This window comes from Rhinatrema bivittatum, chromosome 3 (assembly GCF_901001135.1).
Source record: "Rhinatrema bivittatum chromosome 3, aRhiBiv1.1, whole genome shotgun sequence".
NCBI lineage: Eukaryota > Metazoa > Chordata > Amphibia > Gymnophiona > Rhinatrematidae > Rhinatrema > Rhinatrema bivittatum.
The window spans coordinates 512709025-512729486 of NC_042617.1; the positions used below are offsets into that span (position 1 = coordinate 512709025).

Sequence of the window (20462 nt, forward strand, 5' to 3'; positions counted from 1 at the left end):
TTCAGGAAAAGGATCTAGGTGGCATCCTGGATAATATGTTGAAATTCTCTACTCAGTGTGCGGCAACGGCCAAAAAAGCAAATCAAATGCTAGGATTTATTAGGAAAGGAAGGGAGAATAAAAAATAGGGTGTCATAATGTTTCTTTATTGCTCCATGGTGAGACTGCACCTTGATTATTGTGTAAATTCTGGTCATCACATCTTAAAAAGTATACAGTGAAATTAAAAAGGTACAAAGAAGGGCAACCAAAATGATAAAGGGGGTGGAGCAATTCTCCTATGAAGAATGACTAAAGAGGTTAGGGCTCTTCAGCTTGGAAGAGACGGCTGAGAAGGAGATATGATAGAGGTCTATAAAATAATGAGTGAAGTGGAATAGGTAAATGTGAATTGGTTGTTTGCTCTTTCAAAGAGTACAAAGACTAGGGGGCATGCAATGACATTACTAGGTAATATATTTAAGACAAATAGGAGAATGGTTTTTTTTACTCAACGTGTAATTAACTCTGGATTTGTTGCTTGATGATGTGGTAAAAGTTGTTGGTGTAACTGGGTTTAAAAAAGGTTTGTATACGTTTCTGGAAGAAAAGTCCATAAACTCTTATTGAGATGGATTTGGGGAAATCCATTGCTTATCCCTTTGATAAGCAGCATAGAATCTATTAACCTTTTGGGATTCTGCTAAGTACTTGTGACCTGGATTGACCACTGTTGGAAACAGGATACTGGGTTTGATGGACCCTTTATCTCATCTGGTATGGCAAATCTTATTTTCTTAAATTTAGGTGCTCAAAGCTTACTTTTTTTTTTTTAATTCAAAAGTCTAGGCACCTAACTGAGGGGGTCATTTATCAAATCGCGTTATGGCGTTTTCGCATGTGTTAAGGCGTTTTTGCATGTGTTAAGCACCTTTAACGCATGTGAAAACCACTTAACGCATGCGAAAATGCCTTTAATGCCTGCGATAGCACCATAACGCATGGTGCGATGAAAATCTGAAAAAGAGGAGGAGTTAGGGGTGGGAGTGGGCTGGGCTCACAGTTTTGCGAAGCCCTATCGCATGGCTTTAATGCTGATTTTAACTACACCTTTTTCATTCGCGTTAGGCTGTGTGATAGGTTACGTTAGGGCTTTATTGCACATTGCAATGTTTTTGCCCATGCTGGTTTTAGTTGTTTTGAAGCTCCTGGAGAGCCAGCCTAGCTATCAGGGCCTGTCAGATAGAGAGAGAGAGAGCACCTAGCCATAATGCCCTCACACTAGATAGATATTTATATCTCTATGGGAAGCACACCTAGTAACTCGAGGTGAGGTTTAGGTATTAGTGTAGGGGTTAGGAGCCACTTTGACATTCAAAGTGAGATGTACGAACAGCCCAGTGCTCTCTTGTGAAGATTTGATGACCTTTGGAGTGAGGAAACTCATCCAAAGATGAGATTTATGCAATGTTCTCTCAACCTAGCTTGATGTTACCCAGGTAGAGAGTCCATCAAGCTCGACTACAAATTGGAGAAAGCTGTGTGGGAAGAGCAGTGGTAGCCATATTTAAATTGAATTCTCAAAGTATTCTTAAAATTACTTTTTTATTTTATTCTGAGAAGAAATATGGCTGAATCACTTGATGGAGTATCTAGATCATGGAATCCCTTGCACCTGTGTGACCACGGTTGACATGCTTGGACCCACCAAGTCTTTGATCAGTTATATTCTGTCCTGTGCAGAAATATAATTATTACTGGGTTGACCTGCTGTTACTTTCCATGACTGTATATTTCATCCCTATGAATAGCTGAGAGATGCCAGATAAACAACTATAATATGGAGCAGATTTTGTCGTCAGTTTAAGAAATTATTTAAATTTTCAGTATCCGTTTTTATGTAATTCTTACACGTGGTTTGTTTATTTGGGCAGCCAGTCTTTCTAGTCCTTTGCTATGTTAGCAAACTTCGGTAAATAGAAATAAAGATCAACAAACAAGTTGTAGATGTTGGGGTAGGTTTTCAAAGGGTTACGGGCTAAGCCTATTTTGCATAGGCTCGGCGGCGCGCACAAGCCCCGGGACGCGCATATGTCCTGGGGCGGGGCAGGGGCGGGGCGCAGGTCTGGGGGTAGGACCGAGGCCTCTGGCACAGCGGCTGTGCCATGGGATGGCACGCCGGCCGGCGTGCGCAAGATACGCATGCCAGAGGCAGGTAACACACACAAATGTACCCTGCTCCCGCTTCTTTAAAAATCTACCTGTACACCTTTATATTGTATTAGGTTATATTTTTTACTTCATCAGGTGAGCTCCTAAAATCTAGTAAAAAATGTATTCAGTTACTCCAATAAAAAGTATAGCCTACAATCCATTTGGTGGTTTTTTATTTCTCTATCATACTTAACAGTCAAGCAAAGAATCGATGTTACAGTTGACGGAAAAATGTAGGTCTTTTCAGTTGGTAGATGGACAAACAGTACTGACAGACTGCATCCCAAAGCCTTTCAGGTCGGAGATTTTCCAGGAATTTTGCTAGACATCTGCATGGGTGTAGTGACAATAGTGCACAATGGTGCACAGGCACCATCAACTTTAAAATGGGGTGAGCCATGCACCACCAACTTGGGAAGCTATTGTGTCTTCTCTGGCTCTCCTCCCAGAACAAGAAGTGCTGCTGCCCATCACTAATGTTCTCTCTTGTGCACACATGCAGCTCTAAGCTGCACCTGCGCTTGTGCACAACTTTTCCTGCAGGCATGCACAGTTCGCCCCCCCCATCACTGCAGGAAGCCTGGCTGGGATGTGGTAGTGACCATCCCGCCATGTCCCAAAATGAAGAAGAGTCCGGCAGAACCTTGGCAGTGCACAGCGTGCACCAAACTGAGATGTTCTTATATATAGGACATGCGCGCGCCCATCTGATTTTAAAAGCCCACCTCCATGTGTGCACATCTCCTGAGGCATAAATATCTCACTCCGATTCAAAAAGGGTTCTCGTGGGGACATGGTTTGGGCAGGGCATGGGCATTCCAGGGCAGTGCAAAGAGATGTGCACGCAAATAATTGCACACCTGGGCGCACACCCAGGTCAGGTGTTGCATAACTTTACTTCTGCTGTGGAGGAAGTGTAAATTTTAAAAAACTAGCCATGCCTGAATGTTTTGAAGGGTCTAGGGTAACTGGGGGGAGTGCAGGCTATTAAACCAGGGGGGTTTGGAGGACCTAACTCTACACTGGGAGAACTGGTGGATGAAAGTGAAACTGGTCATAGTGTGGATGCACGCTGCTTATAAAATTACCACATTAGCGTCACTCATACCCAGATGTGCACACTCAGGTGCAAAATAGGGCACACACATATACGGGCCCTGGCTATTTTATAACATACACATGTATGTACGCATATGTTATAAAATTGCCACGTCCCTGGGCACACACCAGTGTACATGTATCAATGTGTGCCTGCTCGCCCCTTTGAAAGTTGTCGTCCCTATGTGCTTATATTTACACATAACTCTTTTAAAATTCACCTTTAAATCTTCAATGATACTTCATCAATTCTGCAGATAGCCTTTCTGTCAAATATAACTATCAGAGCAACTGAAATGCAAGGGACTTGGGATAGCAAGGAAGCATTATGAGCTGGTACAAGAACCAGTATAGACTAGTCCTTAGTGGAACACAAGAATTAGTGCAAGCGGTAAATGTGTTGGAGCTACTTGGCAATAGTGATCACAACATGATCAAATTTGACTTAATAACTGGAAGGGGGTCACTAAAGAAATCTATTACAACAGTATTTAACTTTCAGAAGGGTGACTATAACAAAATGAGGACAATGGTTGGGGAAAAAACCTTGAAAGGAGCAGCTGTAAAATTAAAAGTTTACATCAGGCATGTGCATTGTTTAAAAATACCAACTTGGAAGCCCACCAAATGTATTCCACGCATTAGGAAAGGTGGAAGAAAGGCTAAACAACCACCGGCATGGTTAAAAGGTGAGGTGAGAGAGGCTATAATAATTAAAAGAACATCTTTCAAGAAATGGAAAAGGGATCTGAATGAAGAAAACAGGAATTAACATAAGCACTGTCCAGTTAGATGCAAAGCATTGATAAGGAAGGCAAAGAGAGAATTTGAAAAGAAGCTTGCCATGGATTCATTAGTGCCTATTCAACCCGCTCGGCTGAGCACACTGTATTGCATCAGCCCCAGAGAGTGCTGAAAGAACTGAAAAATTAAATTGCGGATCTGCTATTAGTAATTTGTAAACTATCGTTAAAATCATCTGTGGTACCTGAAGAGTTGGAAGGTTGCCAGTTTTTTAAAAGGGCTCGGGGCTGATCCAGAAAATTATAGACTAGTGAGTCTGACATCTTATTTCAGGCAAAATGGTAGAAACTATTATAAAGAACAAAATTGCTGAACATGTAGATAGCATATTTTAATGGGGCAAAGCCAACGTGGATTTAGCCAAGGGAAGTCTTGGCTCACTAATGTGCTACATTTTTTTGAGGACGTAAATAAACATGTGGATAATGGTGAGCTAGATGATATAGTATATCTGGATTTCCAGAAAGAATTTGATTTCCAGAAAGAATTTGACAAAGTCATGAGTGACTTCTTTGGAAATTAAAAAGTCCTGGAGTAAGTGGCAGTGTCCTGTTGTGGCTTGGGAACTGATTAAAAGATAGAAAGCAGAGAGTAGGACTAAATGGTAAATTTTCCCAATGGAGAAAGGTGAATAGTGGAGTGTCCCAAGGATCCATTCTGGGACCACTGCTTTTTAATATATATATTTTTTTAATTAATACTTTATTTGAATTATTAACATTTAGATTAATAATATCATAAGCAAAAACAAGGGTAACAAGAAAAGAGAAATCCATACAATACCAATAAAGATATTTAAACCATAAAATCCCCATAATAAGTAATTAGGGGAGTGCTTACACTTGACGAAAAATAAAAACTAAAATGAGAGACATCAGTTTTTTTCACCATCAAAACCTCAAAAATAATCTGATCAAATTATGTTATAGATTCTTTATCTAGAAGAAAAGTCTCAATTTGGAAATTTAAAGAAAAATAACGCTCCTAAGGATAAAAACCTAGGGCCAGATTTTCAAAGGGGTATGCGAGTAAGATACACGCGTACCCCCCCAAAAACCTGCCCGAAGTTCCCCCTCGCGCACCGAGCCTATGTTGAGTAGGCTCGGCGGTGCGCACAAGCCCTGGGATGGCGTGTCGTGGCGGCGCATCATTTGTGGGCTGGGTCGCGGGCGTGGTTCTGGCCCAGGGGCATGGCCGAGGCCTCCGAAACGGCTCCCGGGCCTGGGAATCGCGCGCCAGCGGCCGGCCCGGCACGCGCAAGTTACGCCTGCCTTGGGCAGGCGTAACTTGTGCAACAAAGGTGGGGGATGTTTAGGTAGGGCTTGGGGGGTGGGTTAGGTAGAGGAAGGGAGGGGAAGGTGTGGGGGGTGGAAGGAAAGTTCCCTCCGAGGCCGCTCCGATTTCGGAGCGGGAACAGAGGCAGGCTGAGCGCTCGGCGCGCGCAGGCTGCCAATTTTGCACAGCCTTGCGCGCAACGATCCCGGATTTTAACAGATACGCGCGTATCTATTAAAATCCCGCGTACTCTTGTTTGCGCCTGATGTGCAAACAAAAGTACGCGTGTGTGCAAATTTGTAAAATTTACCCCCTAACTTATATCAAAAATTGCTTTCTCTTCAATTGGGTACTTTTAGCAACATCAGGAAATATCTGAATTTATTTTCCACAAAAAAGAATATCCTTATTTTTAAAGTATTTTTGTAGAACTAAAATCTTATCTTGTTCACTACAAAAGGTTACTAAAAGAGTAGCCCTAGTAGGAATATCATCATCTATTGATGCCTCCAAAAAGGAGGTTAAGTTGGGACTATTTCCTTGTATCACATCTAATTCTTCTTCCTGACCCAAAGAGCTAATTCTAGACATGGGGATATAATATATCTTAGAAACTAACATATCTTTACTTGAGGAAATTTGCAGCACTTCTCCTAAATATTTTCTAAATAATTCTGTTGCAGATAACAACCTAGTAACAGGAAAATTTAGGAAACAAAGATTCTTAGGTCTCATCTCATTTTCTAAATTTTCGTTGTTTCTGCACTACCAAACTATCTTTAACAAAGGAGGTGTTCGCTGTCTGTAATGGGGCAATCTGGGAAGTTACAGAAGAAGAATTAGTTTCTAAATGTAAATGAGCTCCATAGTCCTGAAGGGTGTTCTTAGTGGTAAAAGTGGTGTTCTTGGTGGTAAAAGTCCCAAATTGAGCCATAGATCAAGTTAAAAGTTTCTCCATGTTAGTGATTGCCCTCCATCCGTCGACAAGAGTCACATTCTTAAAGTCAGAAATCTCTACATTAGAACATTCTGACATAGCTGAATCTACTATAGGGGAATTCCAGGCTCTCCACCAGTTACTGATGCGTCGCCCATTTGCTTCTTGTCACTTTGAGGAATATCTACTACCGGAGATAACAAATTTAAAACATTCAGCATGTTATCTACTATAGACCCCTGATTATGAGGCGATGAGTGTAGGCCAGGACTCTGAATAGACCCCGAAGAGAAAGAAACGTCCGGAGTGGAGGTCTGGGTGGTATGATTCACCCTACTTGTATAAGATGTGTGTCCATGGGTCCCCTTATCATTGAAGAAGCTGATACTAAGGTAAATACCTTAATTTTCCTTTTCCTGCCCATGAAACTTCAAGTCGGAGCTAATCCACAAGCATGATGAACACGACATGGGGTGCGCCCCTTTGGCGTTGTGCCGGCGGCTGCACGCCGCAGCCTCCTGGCTTTTAACCGGTCTAAAGTCGCGGTCAAATGACCGCACCAGGTGTGTGGCTCAGGATGCTCCATCTGAATGGCAGCCACAGCTGAACGAGGTTCTTAGCAGTCCCTCTGGCCGATTCCTCCAGCAGGAGGTCGATCTCTCCAGCTCACTCCCAAAATCTCACCGCAGCCTCCTGGGTTCTAAACGATCTAAAGTCGCAGTCAGATGACCTCACCAGGGGCATGGCTCAGGACGCTCCATCTGAACGGCAGCCACAGCTAAACAGGGTTCTTAGCAGTCCCTCTGGCCAATTCCTCCAGCAGGGCCATTTATCTAGGGCAACAGGCCCTGGGCTTTCAAAAGAACCAGCTCCCACACCAGTCCGTGGTAGTGGAGTCAGCTCAGGCCAGTAGGGCCCATTCTCACTCCTCTGCCCCTACAAGGAAGGATCAAAGAGCCTTGGATGCCCTGGGCTGCAAGGTCTTCCAGGGGGCGATGCTCATTGCCCGAATAGCAGCATATCAGTTGTACATGAACCAGAACAATTGAAACCTCTTTAAGCAAGTCCAGGAGCTCACTGAAGATCTCCCACATCAATTCTAAAAGGCTTGGAAACCATTGTGCAAAAGGGGTTCAAGGCCGGCAAGCACCTTTGAGATGGCGGCAAGGGTGTTGGCGGCCGGTATTAGTGCCCAGCGCTGGGCCTGGCTTAAGGCTTCTGACCTCCACCCTGAGGTCCAGGAAAAGTTGGCTGACCTCCCCTGTACAGGGGAAAACCTGTTTGTGGATAAGGTACAGGACCCTGTAGTCCAGTTAAAAGATCATCATGAAACACTGTGCCAGTTGTCCGCTACCACCCCGGACCCCTCCTCAGCAACCTGCAGGGTGCCCTGTAGGGATGCCAGGAAAAGTTTTTACAAGCAACGGAGATACTATCCTCCGGCCTCACAAACTCTTACGGCTCAAGCTACCCCGAAGGGCCATCCTCACCAACAATGGGTGCCTCGGGCCCAGACCGGCCCTGCAGCAGGGTTCTGACTGGCGCAGGGTTTTGACTGGCGCAGTCTAACCCCGGTGCCCTCAGGTCCCGACCCACTGGTCAGAGGCCGGCTTTGCTTATTTGCAGACCACTGGACCCCCATCACCACCGACCAATGGGTGTTAAATATTGTAAAACGGGGCTACCGCCTAAATCTTCCCAGCATCCCGCTAGACTCCCCTCCCTCACCGGGGTGGAGCCTCATGGAGCACACGATGACCCTTGAGTTAGAATTCTCAGCCCTCTTGCAGTACAAAGCCGTCGAACCGATTCCCCACGCCTAACGAGGCTGAGGGTTCTACTCCAGGTATTTTCTCATTCCAAAGAGGACAGGCGGCCTTCATCCCATCCTCAACCTCTGGGCCTTAAACAAGTTCCTCAGGCGGGAATGTTTCAAAATGGTCTCATTGGGCACTTTGATCACGCTTCTTCATCAGGGGTATTGGCTCTGCTCTCTCAATTTGCAGGATGCCTACACACACATCGCCATATTTCTGCCTCATCAGAGATACCTGTGCTTCGTGGTGGGCAGAGGCATTTCTAACACAGGGTTCTTCCCTTTGGGCTTGCCTTCGCACCCCAGGTCTTCACCAATTGCTTGGCAGTGGTGGGAGCACACCTGCACCGCAAGGGGGTACATGTGTTCCCATATCTAGATGACTGGCTCATCAGGAGTTCCTCGAGGGGGGAGCCCTACAATCCTTCAACTCAACAGTTGGGATCCTCCAAACGCTGGGGTTTCTCATCAATTTTCCAAAATCCCACCTGATGCCATCCCAGCGGCTCAGCTTCATCAGAGCAGACCTGGACACCACAGTGGCCAGAGCATTCCTCCCCAGCGATCGAATAGCCACCCTGGTGGGTTTAGCCTCTCCAATCATTGCTGGCAGACTGCTTCAGCCCGCTTACTTTTGGGGTTGCTGGGTCACATGACGTCATTTATTTATTTAAAGATTTTTATATACCGACATACACTTTGAGTATCACATCGGTTTACATAAAACATGAACTTGGCATAGTAGCGCTTTACAGGGAACTAGTCATATAAACAGGTAAATTGCAAAAGAATAAATACGAACACAGAAACTTAACTTAAAGAAATTAACGTGAACTTGAATTACAGTATTTACAGAGGATTTGTAAAAAGAATGGCTTGTAAGGGGTAGGGAGAGAAAGCTAAGATAAGGTTGAAAAAGGGGAGGGGGATGAGGGAGAGTAGGAAAGGGGGGGTGAAAGCTAGAGGGGGGTTCAGGGAGATGTTTAGCCAGTGTCAGTATATGCCTGTCTGAACAGCCAGGTCTTAAGTTTCTGCTTGAATTTCTTTGGGCAGAATTCCTGGCGTAGGTTAACTGGCATGGAGTTCCATAGGGCGGACTGGCTATAGAAAGCGATCGAGCTTTTGTTGAAGCAAGGTTGCAGAGTTTGGGTGAGGGTGTGCATAAAGTTGCTAAGTATTGATTTCTGGTCGGTCTTGTGGAGGTGTAGAATGTTAAAGATTCTTTAAACCAGTTCATGTCGGGGTTGTGGAGGGCTTTGTGGATGATGGAGAGAGTTTTGTATTGGATGCGGTATTCAATGGGGAGCCAGTGTAAGTCCTTGAGGACGGGTGATATGTGTTCGTTTCTACGGGTGTTGGTGAGGATGCGGGCAGTGGCATTTTGGAGGATTTGGAGTGGGTGGATGGAGTTCTTGGGGAGACCTAGTAGGAGGGAGTTGCAGTAGTCAATTTTCAAGAAGATGGTTGCCTGTAGTACTGAACGAAAATCGGAAAGATGAAGGAGGGGTTTAAGTTTTTTCATGGTCACCCCAATGGCCTGCCTGGCCATGAGGCTAACACAGTGGACCCTGCGGTCCTAGTGCAGTGGCACCAGGCCTCTCAGGAAGTATCTGCGCTAGTCCAGATAACCGAACCGCTCCAACTCTCCTTCGCCTAGTGGGCATAGGAAGCCAACCAGAGCAAGGGAATTCCTTTTCAGCCCCCTCCAGCTCAGATGCCTCCAACATCAGCTGGGTGCCCATGTCAATGGCCTCTGCACACAGGGGGTGTGGTCAAAGCCTTAGGCGAGATGCCAGATAAATTTCCTGGAACTCCGGGCAATACAGTATGCATTCTATGCATTCCAGGACTGCCTGTCCCACAAGGTTGTCTTAATACAGTCAGAAAACCAAGTGGCCATGTGGAATGTGAACAAACGGGGGCACAGACTCCTACCTCTTCTGATCAGGAAGCAGCACAGGTTTGGGCCTGGGCCCTATCACGGTCCACGCTCCTACGAGCAGTATACTTGGCAGGGATAGAGAATGTGGTGGCGGACCACCTCAGTCAGACATTTTACCCCCACGAGTGGTCCCTCAACCCCTCCGTGGAGGACAAGATTTTCCACAGGTGGGGTCTGCCGGACGTGGACCTCTTTGCGTCCCCTCAGAATCACAAAGTCAGCCGCTTCTACTTAGAGATGTGCATCGGGTGCCCAATCGTTTCCGCTTTCGTGTAGCCACGGGAAACGTTCGTATTCCCACGGATCAGCATTTTTCTTTTTTCGTATAAAATTGTTTCCGGTTTAAGGCGCGCTAGCTCCCGTTAGTGCATGCTAACACAAACCCGTTAGCGCACACCCCGATCCTTCACATTTAATTATTTACAAAAAACCCAAATCCACTCCAACCCTTCAGATCTAATTATTTATTTATTTATTTATTTATTTATTTAACGTTTCTTTTATACCGATGACCGTTCGCACATCGCATCGGTTTACAGTGAACAAAAAACCATTGGGCAGAGCCCTTACAAATAACAGATAACATAGTAAACCATTGGGCAGAGCCCTTACAAATAACAGATAACATAGTAAACTAGGCAACATATAAATAATATTTGGGAGGAGTCCTTACAAGAAATACAAACATCAATAAGTAAATGCTATGGGTATATGCTATGGGATTGAACTATAACAGAAACTATATACAAGTTAGTGCACAGTACCAAATCAGCAGGCAAAAAGGCGTTCATACCAGGATATCAGAAAAACATTTGTAGGGGGAAATTATGTAATAGGGGGTGAGATGGAGTAGGCTTGCTGGAAGAGCCAGGTTTTAAGTTTCTTTTTGAAGGCGGGGGTATGGGTCTCAATGCGAATATCATGTGGCAGTGAGTTCCATATGGTTGGGCCGGCAAGGGAAAAAGCTCTGTTCATGGTGGAGGAGAGTTTAAAAGGTTTGATGGATTGGGCATGGAGTGTTCCTTGGAGTGCTGGGCGGGTGGGTCTCTTGGAGGTACGGGGTAAGAGGGGGGGGTTAATCCAGTTGAGGTTGGAGTTTAATAGACTCTTGTGTATGATCGAGAGAGTTTTATAAATAATTTGTGACAGTGTAATTCAATAAGTGTGGGGGTGATATGATCTCTTTTCTTTGTGTTTGACAATATCCGAGCGGCGGCATTTTGTAGGAGTTGGAGAGGTCTAGTGTGTATTGCAGGAATGCCGAGTAAGAGCGCATTACAATAGTCAATCTTCGATAAAATAATAGCTTGGAGGACAGTGCGGAAATCATTGAGATGTAGTAGGGGTCTGAGTTTCTTTATTGTTTGAAGTTTAAAGTAGCAGTCCTTTAAGATGGATTTGATGAATGGTTTGAATGAGAGGTGATTATCAATCCCTTACCCTCCCGACGACCCCCCCCCCCCCCAAAAAAAAACTTGCCTTCAGTCCCCGGTGGTCCAGCGGGGGTCCTGGGAGCGATTTCCCGCTCTCGGGCCGTCGGCTGCCAGTAAACAAAATGGCGCTGGTGGCCCTTTGCCCTTACCATGTGACAGGGGCTATCGGTGCCATTGGGTGGTCCCTGTCACATGGGAGGAGCAATGTACGGCCGGCGCTATCTTAAAAAATGGTGGGTTTGGGGTTGGGGTTTTTTTTCTGTGTGCCCTTTCACCCCCCCCCCCCCCCCAAAACGATAAGAAAACCACATGAAAGTTCGTGGGGTTTTCCTATCATTTCGGGGACTCCCGATACATGACGAAAAAGGAAATATCGTACGATATTTCCTTTCGTCATAAAAATGATGCACATCGCTATCTACTCCCTGTTCCGGGAGGATCGGGAACTGGCTCTGGATACCTTCACCCTGTCCTGAGGGTGGATTTCCTGTACGCTTATCCTTCGATTCCGCTCATAGGCAAGACCCTCATGAAGTTCCAGCAGGACGGAGACTCCTTGACCCTGATAGCCCCGAATTGGCCGTGACAGGTCTGGTTTCTGATCCTGCACAACTTGTCGATCCAAGAGCCCATATGTCTGGGCAACTCTCCCGACCTCATCACACAGGATCAGGGTAGGCTACGCCACCCGAACCTCCGGTCATTAGCCCTTACGGCATGGAGGTTGAAAGGCTGGTGCTACAGTCCCTAGACCTTTCGGACAATGTCTCAAAAGTCTTGGTAGCTCTCTTAAGCCTTCCACACGGAAGTCCTACCAATTGAAATGGAAGAGATTCTCATTCTGGTGTCTCAATCCTTTCACCTGTCTGGTGTCTCAACCCTTTCACCTGTCTGGTGTCTCGACCCTTTCACCTGCCCCATGCCTCGGCTCTTGGACTATCTGTGGCGTCTCTCAGAGTCGGGATTACAGACTACTTTGATCCGAGTTCACCTGAGTGCTATCAGTGCCTACAACCGTGGAGTGGGTGACACTTCGATCTCAGTGTAGCCCTTAATGGGATGCTTCATGAGAGACTTGCTCCAATTGAAGCCTCCGTTTCATCGTCCTGTTGTGGCTTGGAACCTCAACATCGTACTAGCGCGGCTCATGCTGTCTCCATTTGAGCCTCCACGCTCCAGCAAGTTTAAATACCTCACCTGGAAGGTTCTCTTCCTGGTGGCAATTACGTCTGCTCGCAAAGTCAGTGAGCTGCAGGCCCTGGTGACCTATCCGCCTTACACAAGGTTCTTCCACAACAGGGTGGTGTTGTGCACTCTCCTTAAGTTCCTGCCCAAGGTGGTGACCAACTCCATCTGAATCAGTCTATCGTGTTGCCCACCTTTTTTCCGAAACCACACTCCCACCAAGGTGAGCGAGCTCTGCATACCTTGGACTGCAAGCATGCTCTTGCTTTTTATGTGGAGCGCACTTCAGCCCACAGGCACTCCACCCAACTCTTCGTCTCTCTTGATAAAAACAGACTTGGGGTTGCGATGGGCAAGCAGACTCTGTCCAATTGGTTGGCGGACTGTATTGCTTTCTGCTATGAGCAGGCGGGCCATACACTTGAAGGCCGTGTGACAGCGCCTCCATACAGGCCATGGCAGCGTCAGTGGTCCACTTCCTTGCGGTTCCAATTGCGGAAATCTGCAGGACCACGACATGGACTTCCCTCCACACAATCATTACCCACTACTGTCTGGACAAGGATGGTCGGCAGGACAGCATCTTCAGCCAGTCTGTCCTCTGTAACCTGTTCCAACTCACTGCCTAGGGCCCAGTCTACCTCCCGTTGTTGCGAACAGCTTTCCTGTTGTTGTTCCTGTTGCACGTTATTGGCTGTCTGTTAACCAGGTGTGTTCCGGGGGCAGCCTGCAGTTTGGTATTCACCCATCTGTGAGGACTATCATCCTGCTTGTCCTGGGAGAAAGCAGAGTTGTTTATCTGTAACATGTGTTCTCCTAGGACAGCAGGATGTTAGTCCACAGGAAACCCACCTGCCACCCCATGGAGTTGGGTTCGTCTGCGTTTTGTTATTTATTTTTTTGCTCATCTTTTATGCTTTGATACGAGACTGAAGGGGGACACCATGTGGCTGCAGGGATAGTAGCATGTCGGGCTCCATCTGATGATGTCACTCATCTGTGAGGACTAACACCCTGCTGTCCTGGGAGAATACCTGTTATAGGTAAGCAACTCTGCTTTATTTAACAGGGTGGTGCTATGCACATATCTTACGTTCTTTCCTAACATTGTGACACATTTCAATCTTAAATCAGTTAATTTTTCTACCAACATTTTCCCAAGTTCACATTCCAGTATACTGTAGGTGAACAGCCCTGCACAGTTTTGATCTCAAACTTCAATCTGCAGTGTACTAAATACTTTAGCAGAACCACCCAGCTTTTTGCTTGTTTTTGCTTCAACAAGCCTGGATTGTGGTATTGAAGAGGATGTTGTCTATTTGGATAGCATATTGCATATCCTTCAATTATGATCAAGATGATTTGACTTTAAAGAGGCATATCAAGTCCCATAATGTCAGGGCCATGGCTATGCCAGTATCCTATCTCAACCTCAATTAAAGAGAGATGCAAAGCTGTGACATTGACAACCCATTACAGCTTGGTCGCAGAATAATGACACCACAAAATGTTTAGGCAGTCTGTTCTCCAAGGTATTTTTTCTGTTTAGAGCCCATTTTTATAATTTATAGTTGTCATTACAAAAAAATAAATAAAAACAAAAAGAAGTTCAAACCCCCAAAACCAAGTTTGCTGACTATTGGTGGAATTATGTATGTTTCCCCAGTTTTTCTTCTTTTTGTTGGACAGCATTTAGCTAGCAAATCTCATTTGTGTGACTGGTGATTCACTTTGTCATCAAAGAAAATGAAGTTGCTTAACCATAACAGGTGTTCTCTGAAGACAGGGCAATCACCGATCACACATTACTTTAATCCTCCCCTTCTAAAGTAGAGTTCTTTAAGCTAAGGACTGAACTAAGGCACATTGCATAACTGTGGCAGGGCGGGAATCTTTGCACCTGTTCAGAAGTATTTTCTAACATTTCCTAGAAAACTCTGGAAAAATTCCAGTTGGCACTGACTGATATCGCCCTTTTATGTGGCTGGTGATTCCCCTGTTTTCCATGAAACAGCAACTTCGCTGAATCAGTCCATGAGTTTGGCTAATTGAACCTTTTCCAGCAATGTACATTAGTAGTTCATGTCTGAATTAAAAGTTGTAATCAGATCTTTGCATATTAAAACAAAGAATTACTTAATTTATAGAAAAGAACTCAAAATAACATGTACAGACAAGAGTGAATGTTTAGTGCAGAGGAAGAGTAGTTGCTTTTTCATTTTTTATCCTGTACAGAGAAGAAATTAATATTGTTTTTTATCCAGTATAAAGTCATGGAACAATCATGGAATGTTTCTGCTATTAATGTTACTGTGTATGTCTTACATTAATGTAATGTAATATGTAATGTAATATTTTGTTCCTTTTCTATATCAGGCTTGCCTGAGATGGACATGGGAATCACAGATCACCAATTTGGACAGTCAGGAATTAGTGACCAACTACCATGGACCGATAACAGTATGGCTTCCATGAACAGGGGACCCTTGAGTAAACAGGAAGAGTGAGTAATGTGTCTTTTTCCTCCAAAAAGTAAAATAGCCAGTATGGTGAGTGATTGTTGGCAGTATAAATTATTTGTTTTATAATGCACAGTTATAATTGCCTTATAAACCCCAGGAGTTGCAGGCTCATAATCATTCAGTGTAAACCCGGAATGAGTTCAAGATGTGATTAAATACTTGATTTTAAGCCCATAGATAGTGTTATATCATAGCCTGTAACTGCTGTTTGCTTACATAATGGGAGGATGGAATTCTGCAGTTTATAAAACTGAAATGACTTTAAAGTTTAATGCTCATACTGTACTAACTGGACAAACTGCTGCATAGTTAATATCAAAGTTTGTTTTTCTGCATTGTGTTGTCAGCCAAATGTTGTAATTTGATGCTTTGGGAGAAATTGAATTTGTTTGTTGAGGTTTTATTTCTTTCAGAATTGAGGCATTGATTTATAGCCATGTGAGGGAGTGATTAGTCAGAAATATATTTAGAAAAAAAATACCACACCACTTTCAACATGGTGTTTCAGTATAGCAGACATAAATATGCGTGTTCATGTTATTCTACTCTATAACCATACAGACAAAATAACATCAAGAAATATTGCAAGTTTTTTAAGTTATAATCTTCACAGTTTAGTGTCTAGGTGTCTCATACACTGTATGATTCTTTCTCTTTAGCTTTCCAACCTTGTTGTAGACTCTTGTCAGACAGCAGAGCAATGGCAGTGTTAAGGGAGAGGTCAGAGACCAGTCATGAAATCAGCAAAATTAGCAGTTTAATATACAGTCATACCAAAACATTTCAACATTGCTGATTCTATGATTGATGATGTTGAAATAGAGCTTTAATATTTGCAGTGTTGAGGCACTGATGAGAAGCCTGGAAATGATGACTAGGATAGCTGGTGAGTTTCTAGCACCAGCTGAAAAGAAGTAAGATGTGGAGCAGAAGTGAGAAAGGATGGATGCAGCCAATGTTCCCTCAAATTTTTGAAAAACTGCATGTATAAAAGTTTTCCTTTTGTGCAACATTTTATAAGCCAAGTTCAAATTGGGCTGAGTGTGAGCGACTCTTATTTTAAAATAGCCCAATTATGTGCATATAAGTATGTGTGTGAGCAATCAAACGTGCAAGAAAAAGGGATGGATTTAGGGCATTCTGGGACACACCCAACAGTTACACCTGAAAATCCGTATTTTAAATCTAGTGGCTGCATAATATGGTGGGCTGTTAGCCATGTATATTTACTTCTACTCATGGTGAGGTGTAAGTCTGCAGAAATCTCTTTTTAGGCCTAAAATGATGGTGAGGGATCTGGGTAAACTGAGATGTGTACAGGATGACATAGAGTTAGGCTGGGCAAAATGGTGGACTAATTGGTAAAACTGGGATTGTCCTCCATGTGTTTATGTTTTAAAATCCACTTACTGGCATGTGTTAAAGCCAACAAAGTCCCAAGGAAGATACACAATCTACATTTGCTTGTGTAATTTCTTTAAAGTAGGAGCACACATATGCATGATGGATATATTTTAGATCGTATGTGTGCAATTGAGCGCACAATGTAAAATTCCTGCATATGTGCGCTCACATGTACATATGTGTATATGGTCGCCCACGTGTTCGTTTTAAAGTTACATTCTATATTTTGCTGTGTGTGCAAAATCCACTACGTGTATACACAGACAATTATAACCGAGTTCAGCAAGAGTTTTTTTTTAAAATCAGCTTTTAGCTTTATCTTAGAGTTCCCGCGCTATACACATTACTCCTTGTTGACGAGGGAAGAGTGATTTTAGGTGTTAAGACATGTCATATTCTATATTTATTGTAGGTTTTGTATTGTAGATTGAAATATGTTATGTTTTTCCATTGTTGACATGCTTTGTAAATATTTGTAAAGATTTCTTAAAATCATCTTTAATATACTTTGTAATAATAAACGTAATGTGTGGAAATCACATTATTGACTTGTGGTTGTATTATAAGTTTGAGATATTTTAAAGCTTCTTTGAAAGATTGAGATAGAAATATTGTTACTACATGAGTTTAGGGTTCCTTTTTTCTTAGGGTATATAGTTTATTTTTTAGGTCAGCAAGTAAATGTGCATATGTAAAAAAGGGATGAGCCAGGGGTATTCTGGGGAAGGGGGTCAACATTTATGTGGGTAAGTTGCTATTTTATAAGCAATTTACACATGTACATTTGCTACCTTACTTGCATATATTTACTTCTGCTCAATATCTGAAGTAAGTGATCCATTAACATTTTAAAAATGAAAAAATGACAGGGTGAGCCATACAGGTGCAATGGAAGGACTTCAGGTTAAAGAGCCAGCAGGGTCTTCACAAGCTTAAGATGGCCTGGGCAAGCTTGTAAACTGGTAAAACTGGTTAGTTCATTGCCACACACATGTTAGAAAATCCCCCCAATGCACACATGTAAAAGTTGACTATCAGGGGTAAATACGTTTAAATAACATGTGTAAAATCTTACATATCCCTTTAAAATTTGAAGTAAAAATACACGGATATATCATTTGCGCACACTTATCCAGCTAAATTCTGATTTATCTGGCTAAGTAGCGCCTTTGCTGCTATATAGACAGACAAATTCCATTTTATTTATTTATTTATTTGTTCAGTTTTATATACCGTCAATCGGTGCAGCCATCATAACGGTTTACAAAAATCAAACAGAGAATAAACCATTAAAAACATTGATGCATAAATTAATAGTGGGAAATAAGAAGGGATCAGGAGAGGTTGGTGGAAAAAAAGGGAGCATAAGGAAAAGAAGGGAAAAGGATTATGGTAACAGTACTGGTATTTAAACATCTTCAGTAAGTCTGAAAAGTGCTACTTGTCCATCTAAGCAGCGCTTTTCGGACTTCTCCAGCTATGTAAAATAGCTGGATAAGTCTAAAAAGAAAAGCACTACTTAGCTGGATAAGTTTCAAAGTGCTACCTATCCAGCTAAGGGCCTGATTCACTAAGGCATTTTTCCCATTCTGTGTCTATGATAAAATGCCTTGATGAATCAGGCTCTAAGTCAGATAGCTGGGTAAATCTAAAAGTGCTACATATCCACTTTTTAGACTTATCTGGCTATCTGACTTACCTCTAGATTCATCAAAATGTGATAACACATGGATAACACCTGCACTAAAAAAAAAGGGGCGGATTTCTGGAAATTTTAGAATTACCACACCATGCAATAACATACCACTTTGCATCGGTAGCATCGCATGGTGCAGTCAACTTTTCGCACCCCGCAATAATTCCTATTTCACATCTTGCGCAGAGAGAGAGAGAGAGACTATATATAGGCCCTCATAGTAGTCAAGTATTTATACATCTATAGATTGCCATACTGGGTCAGACCAAGGGTCCATCAAGCCCAGCATCCTGTTTCCAACATTGGCCAATCCAGGCCATAAGAACCCAAAAACTAAGTCTATTCCATGTTACCATTGCTAGTAATAGCAGTGGCTATTTTCTAAGTCAACTTAATTAATAGCAGGTAATGGACTTTTCCTCCAAGAACTTATCCAATTCTTTTTTAAACACAGCTATACTAACTGCACTAACCACATCCTCTGGCAACAAATTCCAGAGTTTAATTGTGTGTTGAGTAAAAAAGAACTTTCTCCGATTAGTTTTAAATGTGCCACATGCTAACTTCATGGAGTGCCCCCTAGTCTTTCTATTATCTGAAAGAGTAAATAACCGATTCACATCTACCCGTTCTAGACCTCTCATGATTTTAAACACCTCTATCATATCCCCCCTCAGCCGTCTCTTCTCCAAGCTGAAAAGTCCTAACCTCTTTAGTCTTTCCTCATAGGGGAGCTGTTCCATTCCCCTTAGTGTAGGGTGTGTGATATTTTCTATTCACAACATAGATATTTCCATCCTAACGTGCACATGCGATAGTTGGACAGTATTGGAGGCATCCTAATACTGGTTTTATTGAGAATAGAAAATTTCATACAGACTGCTCTTCCGCTGGTTGTTTTGCTGAATAGCCACTGTTGTGAAAGATGTTCACAAGAACATTCAGGACAAAAATGAAGATATTCTGATTGTCCTGAAAAAAAACAAAACGAAGTTTGGGTGCTGAGGAGGGAAAACCACTGTAAGTGCTCTACTAGCATCTTCCACCTCACCCACTGACTTGTCTGCTTACACCCAAAAATATGTGTCTTGTCTTTAACGCTAGGGACTTTTGGCTATGAATATATTTAATCTTGCTGCAAGCCAGCATAGATCCAGGCCCAAGTGCTGCTGCAGTTGTGCAGCTCCCTTCAGGGGCAATTATGGTAATATTATAACACTTTGTTGAAGAAAAATGGGAAAGCTCAATACAACAGAAACTACTTTTACCCTTACGGATACCATCACCCAAAACATTTTAATATGCTTTTCCAAATTTTAAGGATTTGCTAAATCTTCATGTGCAAAATCTGCAGTTTCATTCTTCCTATCGGGGACTTCAGTGGGTTGCTGGTATGGTGGCTCGATTGCAGTGCATTGCACTACCATGAAGAAGGTCTCTGGTTCAGTCACCGAGTTGGGTCTTCCCCACCCTGAGTTAACATTGGGCCACTGGGTTTAAACCCCATAGTACAGGGTTCTGGAAGGAGTTCTAGTACATGGCTCTACTAGTCTCAGGACTGTTGTTACAATGACCAGACTGGAAACAGTGGGAGGATGGGTCTATAATTAGTGAGGTTTGAGTGGACCCTTGGACACTGTGGCAGCTGACCACGCCCACGGGGGGAAGTCCCGTGAGGGGCCACAGGTCAGGCTCAGCTTAGGACACACAAACACAGAGATTGATTTTTTATTAGACAATGTAGTGAAGCCACCAGAGGTGGCAGTAGTGAGCAGCAGAAGTAGCTTGGCTGGGCTAGTATCCCTCAGGCACTGGATCAGCGACTCCTCCGGTAGCAGTGCTGTATTGGAAAGAACTGAGAATGAGTACAGTGGAATATGCACAAAGCCCCAGTATGGAGATCCCCAGGATAGGGAGAACAGGCCCTCAAAGAGCAAGTACCTGATCCCTGAGTGTTGAGAGACTTGAAGGTAATGTACTCACACAGCGGTTCCACGTAGGAGATGGCACTAGGTCTGGAACGGAGGCAGGCCCTCGAGGAACGAGTACCTGGTTCCAGGGAACAGCTCTGAGGTGAAGATGGTAGTACTCACTGGTGTTGAAGATAGCGAATCCTTCCAGGCAGAAGAGAAGGTAGGAGCAGGCAATGAGTCAGGG

The 20462-nt window shown here is 43.6% G+C and overlaps 1 protein-coding gene across 3 annotated transcripts in view; it reads left to right on the plus strand.

Moving 5' to 3' along the window:
- The window catches only part of NCOA1 (nuclear receptor coactivator 1), a 1093244-nt gene that overhangs the window by 951120 nt on the left and 121662 nt on the right, over positions 1-20462 (plus strand). For all 3 annotated transcript variants that reach the window (XM_029596190.1, XM_029596192.1, XM_029596191.1), the window contains one exon: positions 15060-15186. In XM_029596190.1, the coding sequence (XP_029452050.1) occupies positions 15060-15186 (127 nt within the window). The remainder of the gene's footprint in view (positions 1-15059; positions 15187-20462) is intronic.